The sequence below is a fragment of the Mercenaria mercenaria genome, chromosome 8 (genome assembly GCF_021730395.1).
Source record: "Mercenaria mercenaria strain notata chromosome 8, MADL_Memer_1, whole genome shotgun sequence".
Classification (NCBI taxonomy): domain Eukaryota; kingdom Metazoa; phylum Mollusca; class Bivalvia; order Venerida; family Veneridae; genus Mercenaria; species Mercenaria mercenaria.
The window spans coordinates 74,490,940-74,502,386 of NC_069368.1; the positions used below are offsets into that span (position 1 = coordinate 74,490,940).

General features: G+C 35.9%; 1 protein-coding gene across 1 annotated transcript; it reads right to left on the reverse strand.

Annotated features, from left to right (window-relative positions):
* Positions 1-1,563: 1,563 nt before the first annotated feature.
* LOC123565257 (CUB and sushi domain-containing protein 1-like) lies at positions 1,564-10,840 on the reverse strand. Its single transcript, XM_053549193.1, has 5 exons — positions 10,723-10,840; positions 9,405-9,464; positions 9,118-9,303; positions 4,978-5,178; positions 1,564-3,343 (listed from the first exon to the last, which is right to left on the reverse strand). The coding sequence occupies exons 1-5, from the start codon at positions 10,838-10,840 to the stop codon at positions 1,896-1,898; spliced, it is 2,013 nt and encodes a 670-aa protein (XP_053405168.1). The 3' UTR covers positions 1,564-1,895.
* Positions 10,841-11,447: the final 607 nt, after the last annotated feature.

The following is an 11,447-nucleotide window of genomic DNA, read 5'->3' on the forward strand; positions in this document are numbered from 1 at the left end:
GAGTGTGACTGGTATATGTTCCTACCTGGAAATAATAATACTTAGATTGCTGTATGTTCCTGCTTTGAAACAGGTGTAGATAATGTGCTTGTTCCTTCCTGGAACTTACTTGATGGGTTCCTTCTTGGAACTAACAATGTCAAAGTACAAAATTTAATGCAATTACATGTATAAGTATTTGTTCCTTTATGGAACAAAAGTATTTGAAGCTTGGTGCAGATTTATGTTTCTGCCTAGAAATTAATGACCAATGTGTTATGTACATGCAGGTAAATGACCACTGACAGCAGTGCCTGTACTGTATATTTTATGCAGCTACTGACAAACCTGATGGAATATTAAAACTACCTGCACTAAGGCTACCTGAAAGAGACATTCAAAGACCTATATTCATGTATATTCTAAACTACAATTAAAATTGCAAATGCAGAAAACTTAGTCTCAGTCTTAACAATAGATCTACCTTTCTTCAAAATATACTGCCTCAGGCAAAACCTTTTGTTAAAAACTTAGACCTTTCAGGGTTAATTTTGTTTGTCTACATGTAATGTTCAAGGCCTATGCTTTTATTCATGGCACACATGTATAAAGTGGACAAATTTGTGTTAAGTTTATTACCCAAAGCTGTATTTAATAAAGTTAAGATAGTAGTAGACAATCTGAGGCCTTTTCTTAACAACTGCGTAATTTTTATTCCTGCATTAGTGTTGTTTCGAATGTTTAATTACCCCGCCCACTTTTTCCCAGTTTGACAGTGTACCACTCTTCAAATATTAATCAGAATGTATTGATATATTGTCATTTTAATATTTATTTAGTTAACAATATCTGCTGAAAATAACACCTGGATATCTCATCTAATAAAAAATGTTTTAGATTTTTGGTGAAGTTTGTCCATTGAAAATCATTAAATTTGATTAGGCCAATTTGCGGCTCTGTGATGGAGAAAGTATTCAAGACAATTTAAAATGCAACATATTGTGTGAATGTCCATTGCATAGTTATTTTATCATGAAAGTTCAAGGTAAACAGTTTGAACCATTTTAAAAATAATAACGGAAATTGTGTTCCTGACTTGTTACATGTCAAATTACACCACCCACTTTAAATGAGAATATCTATAAAAGTAAAACAAAACTGGTAACAGTAACACTTGTTAATGAAACTTAATATATGTAGGTATATTGTCATAAAATATAAAGAAAATCAAAAACATTTTGCGCAGACACCTAACTGGGACCCCTCACCCCCTTTGGTCATTATGTACAGGAAAGCAATAATAGCTTGGATAATTCAGTATGATGCTACTGTTAGTTACTCGTTCCAAGATATTTCCATACTGCACAGAAAACGGTTAAATAACCTCTTACACGTGTTAAATAAGTTGCTGTGTCTTCCTTAGACATCTTAAGTTGACATCTAATCATCTTAGAGATCAGGAGTCTTAGGAGTTGGGGTGGGGGACTTTCCCCAGCATGCACAATATTTTTCAGAGTATGTTAGGCTAAACTATTACAGCTTCAGTGCTGACACATATACTGTCTAATGAAACAACGCTTGTAACATATTTTAAATGTATTTTTATATTCAAAGTAAATTTCTAATTATTCACAACTACACTGCCCGTAAGTATATCTCTAAATTGAAGTTTCTTTTGTTTCGCTTTTTAATCATTATTGTTTTTAACGTTCAGAAAGGTATATTTTCAATTCTATTCTGTTAAAATAAACGATCTTCTTCAACCAGTTCCAAAATATTACATGTAAACACTTTTTCTGTATACTCATGATTTCAAGACCTTTCGATTAGGGCTATAAAATATCACAGATATATAGCGTGTTAGGCTCTTGAAGGTTGGCTTACTAACCAAATAAGAAACATTAACTATCTGAGTGCTAAACGTTCGCTGCCACCTTATTCAAAGTACAAACAGATTTTAGTTTAATCAACAACGTAACCAGGTCTGAACAAAAAATTAGTCCGAATACTGTACTTAAAACACTCGCCCCGACTGCCCCCATTATCTTTGATGATTTCCTGGAATCTTCTCTGCAAATTAGTTTGGATTTTGACAATGTCGTGGCTTTGTGGTCTATTTCAGTTTCTGTGATGAGTTTTAAGATAATTTCCTCCCGAGTCAAACCTGTAAAAGTTTTGTTAGGGTAACAAATACATGGCATAATATATATCCTCGGCGGGTTTGGCATGGTTGTTGCAGACGACAATGTTGTAGTGAATGTTCCTGAGATTAAAGCGTTCGGAGTTGACAAAGATGCTGACGTATTTGTGCTCACTGATGTTAAAGTCAAGCAGGATGGGTCTGAACTGTTCCAATTTCCGTCAGACATGCAGATTCTCGTGACAGACCCGGTCAGACTAAATCCTGTAAAACAAATGTACGTTGCTGTACTCATATATGTTGAACCAGACATTGATACAGTTCCGTTGGCAGGGCTTGACAAGGAGCCACAGTCAACAGGATTGCATGACGGGGCAGTGCTGTTCCAATTTCCATCAGACATGCAGATCATAGCAGATGATCCATTCAAAGTAAATCCAGTTAAACAACTGTACATTGCTGTACCCATATACGTCGAACCAGACATTGACACAGTTCCATTTTCAGGGTTTGACAAAGAGCCGCAGTCGACAAGATTGCATGACGGGGCAGAACTATTCCAATTTCCATCAGACATGCAGATCCTCGTGACAGACCCAATTAAACTAAATCCTGTAAAACAACTGTACGTTGCGGTACTCATATACGTTGAACCAGACATTGACACAGTTCCGTTTTCAGGGTTTGGCAAGGAGCCGCAATCGACAAAATTGCATGACGGGGCAGAACTATTCCAATTTCCATCAGACATGCAGATCCTCGTGACAGATCCGGTCACACTAAATCCAGTTAAACAGCTGTACGTTGCTGTACTCATATATGTTGAACTAGACATTGACACAGTTCCGTTTTCAGGGTTTGACAAAAAGCCGCAATCGACAGGATTGCATGACGGGGCAGAACTATTCCAATTTCCATCAGACATGCAGATCCTCGTGGCAGACCCAGTCAAAGTAAATCCAGTTAAACAGCTGTACGTTGCTATGTTCAAGTATGTTAAACCCGACACAGTTACAATACCGTTTTCAGGGCTTGTCAAAAGACCACAGTCCACGGGCTCACATGTTGGATCACTTCCTGTCCATGTACCGTCTAATTGACACTTCCTGTCGCTGTTTCCAAGTAAAACAAACCCCGTGTTGCACGTATATTCAGCATAGTTGTCGAGGGTAGTGTCTATGGTAAAAACTGAACCATTTGATGGATTTGGTAGACTTCCACATTCTGTTCAAACATGAAAAATGAACAAACGTTTGAAGGTAAAAACAAAAAAACCAGTACTATAGCGACTTATTAAACTAAATATGTATTAAAATATGTGTATACAGCTCCTAAAGCTCTAGGAAATCGTAAGAAAGATTTCAATGTTTTTAGAATTATTGTCATATGACGGTCCTTTCGTTTTCTGGTATTTGCAAAAAGGACTTTTGGTCACATTGCGCACGATACATTACACTTAATAAAACTTTTAATCTGTCAGTTTCAATAAGCAAGTACTTTTTCAGAGAATGCATTATTCTACTTATGTTTCTATCATGAAGGACACGTCACGGCTGAGATATTTTAGCATCATTGCAAAACATAATTGGTATTAAAAGTGTGTATCCAAAACATGTGCCCACTAGATAAATCCTCAATGTCTAGGTGAAAATAAGGGATATGTTTAATTAGTGACATATGTCTGAAACAATAGGAATAGATCTGGATAGACAAAACGACAGTTAGGTAACAATATATTCATTCATTGTTTTAATTTATTTGTAAGCTACAATATAGAAGAGCCATTTTAAGAAAATCAAACTGGAAGTTAGAAATAACAGCAAACTTTTAACTAGGACATGAGTCATAGTACACGTGTCAAAATTTATCGTTAGTTTTCACGATCTGTCAAAATTATTTTATCTCTCCATTCTGCAGATGCATTGTTGTTTTGAGTATCTTGGTAGGACATTGTAGTGTGTAACTTACTTTACATTTCACATCAATATTTGTGCTTGAAATTGCTTTGTTGAGCTCACTGAAGTTAGGCAAGAATTCCTATTGATTTAGTTTAATGTCTGTAATAAAGGTACCAAACCTCGATATTAAGATATAAGAATTGTTCCTTTCTGGTGGGAAAGGAAACTATTTGGTTGAATCATATCAAAAACGATTTTTAGAAAGAACTGAATATTCTTCACCGGAAGTTCAAAGCGTGATACCACCTTAAATTGTTTTAGATGGAGACTGTAAAATGATCACATGCAGGTTAAAATAATCATAATTAGTTGAGTTATCGCTCACAGTATTAAAATATGAGTAAGTAAAATTCTAAATCCGCATGTTGCATACGAATACCAGAAATACATAATCAGTTTTTAGCTTAATTATAAGGATATATTTGTCTTGTTTTTGGGGTAGTTCACTTCTAAAGTCTATAATTTGTTAATATCACGTAAAATGCAATCAACTTTTCAGGACATGTCATCACCTTTAGTATGCTGCACAGTTAAATGAGAAACCTTACATACCATGTAAATATTTTGAAATGTGAGGTGACCGATTACTTTAAAAATTTTACTCAGTGTATTTTAAGCACAAAGCGTACGCAGTATGTCTGCTATGTACAATAGGAAGCTACATCTTGGACAAATATTTTCACACGTGACTTCCGTAAACTGTTCGTCCTCTGCTTGGACGTATCACTTACTTGCGGAGAATAAATAACATTTGGTGCCATATCGAGTTCCCGATCAGCCGAATACAACTAAATTACATTTGAAAAAAAGTGTTATTTAACATTATTACTTGCAAAATATGCTTTAGTCAATCCGTGCGTCATGTAACTTTAGGGTAAAAATAGTACTACATGCATTTACCTGGAACTCCGTACACTTCAACTTCGCATAAATGGAAGTGCTCAGCAAAAGTTGCATTGATCTCAAGTTGGACAAATTTTGCGACTGTACTGCTGATGAACGTAAATGGGTAGGTGCTAAAAAGGAATGGTAAATAATACTGGACAAATAAGCCGGATTCCGTCACACCAACAGATAGAACCAGGTCATGTGCTCTGTCACCTGAAAAGAAAAAAGACTGAACCTTTTTCGCCGGGATGTTTTTAACATTCATGCTGGATTGTAAAACAGTTTTTTTCATATCTCAAATATTTTGTGTCATTTAAAAATAGCTGTTGCTAAGCAGTAATAATTAGCTGAATAAGTTTGTAGAGACCTTAAAGATTAAAATATTCGAACGAAGTTAGGGTACGAAATGGTTAGAAAACACCAATTCAAACTTTCTGGGAATAAGGTACGCGCGTATAACTGTGTGTAAAGTAATGTTGAATTGTTCATTCTGATAAACAAACCCAAGAAGTGATTTTAATTGATATTTTTACTGCATTCACAGTATTTTATTGAATATTTTGACAAAAATTGCTTGATCATGTGAATTGAAAAAAAGTTTATCAAACGAAATTCTCCCGCCATGTCACGATCATAAACAGGGGATCTCATTCGCACGGAAATTACTTAAATAATGGATCACTATTCATATATCTTTAGTCCGATATTTTAGTAGAATTAAGATATCTCTCGAAGAAACTGTGATTAGATATACATGTCTCGATTTATGGAAGGCCGTACACGCCATAATGTTATAATGAAAGTCTATTGGAAACAATAGGCGTTCTCTAAACAATTAGGGCAGTATTATCGTTATCATCTTAAGGCAGACCGTGGGAGCTAGCGTAGTCCGCTAGAGTAGTCCCGTTTCGTGGGTAAAAGACAAGTTATATCAAAACTGTTTATTTATGCACCCTTATTTATATTAGAGTATTTCACGGTTATAAAACAATTAGTTTCAAACAATCTGTCTAAAGGTAGTCAACAACAGTTAAACGATATTGCAGGTCTCTGATACATTAGAATGATTCGATTTGTTGTTGCTATGCCCCTGAATCGCGAATACAATCGCAATATCTCATGCTGGTGGCTCACAACGCTTTTCGGCAAATGTTACAACCAAATTAATATCTTTTGTTAAACTTCTACTTGAAAAAAATAGGACCATACGTTTGTAGAGTCTCTTTTGTATGAGGCTATCATAGAAGAAGTAGTACATATTTTTTTTAAATAAAGCAGTTATTTCATTTATGTGATATGAATATACATTTTTTATTTATACATCTAACCATATATTTCATTTGAATTAAATGAAAATGTTTGCTGGAAGACGTGTTAATGTTCATCGATTTTGATAAGGACTAATCGAAATGTCAGAAGAAATCGATTTTATTTAGAACTTAAGATAATATAGGTGACGTATATACCCCCATGAACGTTTATTTATCTTGCTACCGCTGTTACTATCCACACGCGGAGCTTTTTATTTCTTTACTTAACACATTTCGACCTTTCTATATTAATTAAACAAAGACTTATTCATACCTGTAAGTGGATATAGCTTGGCTTTTAAAAGTTGCCAAAGCTCATACAAACTAAACGAAAACCTATATCCCAAATTAAAGTATGTCGGCATACTTAGGAATAATAAAACTAATGTCACTGAAATAAGAACGGACCCGTTGGGTTGACTCATTATCCCCGTGATTGTTTTAATATTAATATATAATATCCTCGATTCTACACACACATTATGAGCCCGTGACGTACGTTTCTATTGTTTTAAAAGGTTTGGTTAGGCTCCCTATTGTTAGATAATCCTATTTATTTTCTGCTACAGAGGTTTAAAGTATCGAGATTTCAAAAATTGACTCCACAAAAATCAAAATGGCGGTTTTATATAGAATATAGGAGGGGTCATTGGGTGCGTTTGGTCTATAGAGTTGAGGTAAACTACTGGTGCACTTAGGGCCATTTCTAACCCGAACACTATATAATGCCATGCAGTTCGATTATTTGTAAACGATTTCGTTCAAATTTTGAACATAAATAATTTAACATATTAAACTTTCTTCCTCCTAATTTAATCTCAGTTGATAAACATATAGGTATAAAACTTAACAATAGAAAATATTACTGTAAAATCCAAATTCACAAAATGGCATAACGCAAAGTTCTAACAATGTGAAAAGTAATTGAATCACAGAACAGTTTGTACGTCCGAGTAATAAAATACTTCGTGTGTCCTCCCGTGGCTCTCACATCGGCAGCATACAGTTCCAGGTAATATTTCTCAATAAATGCACAAGGACATTTCCAGTTCAAGGAACCCCGTACTCGCCTGTTCAGCTTTTCCCACAGGTGCTCAATAACATTGAGATCCGATGACTAAGGTGAGAAAGGCAGCTGCCGCACGTTCTGTTGTTGCAGCAATATCTGTGTCGTACGAGCGGTATGGGCCGGTGCTCCGTCTTGCAGCAATTGCATTCCACGTCCACCGGCTCGTAGGTGCGGAATTGCGACGTGAACCAAGATGTTCTGCTGGTATCTAGCAGCATTAAGGTTCCCGCGAAACACTATCATGTCCGTCTTGATGTTTTATAACACTCCGGCCCATACCATTGCGGAACCATTGCCATACTGGTCTCGTTGAAACACACACGTGTCGTTCAAGCTTTCATCTCGACGTCTGTACACTCGCATCCGTCACTCATCATCGGCTCTCGTCACAGATAAATATACATTTGTATTATAATTTATTGTGAATAGATTCATTTTGTAAATATGTGCAGTCAAAATATATCCTTATATAAATAAACCCGATTCACTTACGTGTCAGAGTGAATGTCCGGCCTGCAGCATGCCGACTGCGCAACCGCCCTCTAGGATATCATCCTAACCATTACAATTTTAATAGCTAAATCATGTTTTTTTTTCAGGGTGTATAGAATTCTAGAATAACTAAATGAAAATAAAAATCGATATTTTTGCTTACCAAAATTTCCTCGTGCAAAGTGTTGAAATAGTGCACGTTCCAGGCGCAAAACTGCTGGATCAACACGGTCGAAATATTTTAGAATTTCTGTACATATAATATAACCAACCAATTTTATGTAGCCTATACAATGTAGTTTCAATCAAATACATTGAACGATATTCGAAAAAACGGAATTTAAAAAGACCCGGTTAGAAATGGCCCTAAGTGTATACGGTGCTACGGTCCGCAACTGAAAGTACAGAGCAACTTACTGTTACTGTCGCGTCTGTTATATTACTATACGATGTTAAGGTTTGAAACTGAATGTGTAGAACGACCTACTGTTACTGTCGAGTCTGTTGTATATAACTTACGACGGATGTATTGTAACGCAATCGACCTACGGTTACTGTCAGTAAGCTGTATATATTACTGTTTGTGTCACGTCTACACCAGGTTGGAACTTATATGTATGGTCTCCCAATACTGTCGATCTGTTGTATATAACTGTATGGCGTTACGGTCTGAACTGAATGATAGACGACCTACTGTTACTGCGAGTATGTTGTATATAATATACGGTGTACGTCTGGACTGAAGTATAGAACGACCTACTGTTACTGTCGAGTTGTTGTATATAACTGTATGGCGTTACGGTCTGGAACTGAATGTATAGAACGACCTACTGTTACTGCCGAGTCTGTTGTATATAACTATACGGTGTTACGGTCTGGAACTGAATGTATAGAACGACCTACTGTTACTGTCGAGTCTGTTGTATATAACTGTATGGCGTTACGGTCTGGAACTGAATGTATAGAACGACCTACTGTTACTGTCGAGTCTGTTGTATATAACTGTATGGCGTTACGGTCTGGAACAGAATGTATAGAACGACTATGTTACTGTCGAGTCTGTTTATATAACTACGGCGTTACGCCTGGAACAGAATGTTAGAACCCTCGTACTGCCGAGTTGTGTATATAACTGTATGGCTTCGGTCTGGAACTGAATGTTAGAACGACTATGTACGCCGAGTTGTTGTATAAAATAACGGTGTTACGTCTGGACAGAATGTTGAACGACCTACTGTTACTGTCGAGTCTGTTGTATATAACTAACGATGTATTCTGTACACAGCCCCAAGTCGACTCTCCACCAGGGTCCTACTTCATAGTCAGTAACAAAGCATGTAGCTGCATATTTATCTTGTGTTGTGTCACCGTCTACACCAAGGGGAGATCTATATATGTATGGTTCTCCCCAATCCGTCCACAGAGTCGACATAGATGTAGATTTGTTAAAAGCTATATTGGATGAACCTAAAAATAGTGACTGAGTGTTCTAGTTTAAAGCTGTAACAAAATTGTATATATATATTGTAAATGTAGTAATTTTGTAATAAAATGTAATATCATTTTACAGCCTTCCTCATATGGCGTTCCAATACAATAAAACTCCACTATAGACTTCCTCATTAGGCCTTCAAATACAACAATACTCACACTATACCATTCTAAAAAGGCTTTTAAATATAACATTGCCTACATCAAAAGGCTCTTGAGCATGATATCAATAAAAACATACTTTACTTCAGACAAAAAAATGTGAATTTGCCCATTTAATAACGCCTAAAAGTATGATATTATATAAATATCATATGGCAGCGTGTGCGACATTGATATTGTCAACCCGAGGGCAGAATGTCACCCGAGGCGAAAGCCGAGTGGTGACATTCTGATTCGAGGGTTGACAATATCAATGTCACACACGCTGTCATACGATATTTATTTTATTATACCGAACAAAATTGAGCACATAAAAAAGTTTTTAAAATGTTTTAATTCATTTAATTCAACAGTTTCATCTTTAACGCGGTAATCACCTGTATACACATTGAATAGTGACGTCATTACAATATGACATTGTGTACAAGGGAGGCAATCATTTGGCTAAAAATTGAAATAGTTCCTTTCCCTTATATGACATTCAAAATATCAGCGCGGTCACATGACCTGACAGTCAATTTCGCCTTGTCACGTGTCAAAAAGTTGAAAATGTTTGTGATAGTCAAAATATCTCTTTTTCGGATAATGGAATTTTACCATTGTAGACAAAAGTGAGGTATAATAATTTAAAATATGATTCTTCAAACTTAAATTATTAACGTTGACTACTTCGTACGGCTTTAAGCGCGAGGTTTTATAAATACTTGAATTGTTAATCTTACCTATCTCATGAAGCTTTCAATAAAGCAAAGTGTTACAAAAATGTACTCCACACTTGAATAGTGAACGTATCCTGCCTCGTTAAGCCACCTAATACACTTGAATTATTAAGCCTTTAGAAACAATATTTCAAAAAATGCAATTTACATTTGAATTGTGAACGTCGCCTACCCCATTAAGCCTTCAAATACAATATTTGAAAAATGTACTCTTATTTGAATTGAGAACGTTGCCTACTTTATTAAACCTTCAAAAAACATTATTTCAAAAACGCACTTCACCACACGTTGCCTACCTCAATAAGCCTTCATATTAGATATTTCGAAAATGCACTTCACACTTGAATTATGAACGTTGCCTACCTTATTAAGCCTTCAAGAACATTTTATACATTATTTCAAAAATGCACTTGATACGTTGCCTACCTTTCTACGACTTCATACACAATATTTCAAAAATGTACTTCACACGTGAATTGCGAATGTTGTTTACCTCGTTTACTTGTTAAATTACCTTGAGGTTCACACTGGCGTTTGTTTACGAGTACATTTGAACCCTGTCCGTTTTCTATAGCACATGTATCCAAGCAACTGGTATATACCCAGCAGTCTAGGGTTACTTCTTTGTACATGATCGTGCAGCTTTGATTTGTCGCGAGACAGACGGACAGACAGCTTACTAAGCTCATTCCGTGATGATAATAGTCGTAAAGGACGGCTGATGAAACTTTGTAGCCAGCTGGCATCGTCAAAGTGTAGTCTCTGCATTCTTAGCATGGACATGTAAATAAACTTATTATGCAAGTAAAAATATCGGTGTTACATGATTCTTTATATATATTGTCGATAACTGATTTTCGCTAGAAAGGTCTACAGCTTGTTTGCCGGTCAATAGCCGTCATTTTTATAGATATGCCAAAATTATTTCTTGAAGTTACAAGCAGATGACTAAGAAACAGTATGGCCGGACAGGAAAAGTTTCGACTATTGAAAGAAATGCATAATACATATACACACTGATTTGATTCTGTCTCGCAGTTTCAGAAGGCAACCACGGTCGAAACGACAACAAGTAGAGAACGCACCAGTTAGCCGAAATTAGGAATTTAGAGGATATTACACAAAAAAATAAGATTATAAATTCTTTCACTGGTTATAGGTGCAGATTGGAATTTCCGGCTTCGAGGGTAACTGTTTAGGCGGTAATGAAGTTCCTATCGAGTTACCGCCTAAACAGTT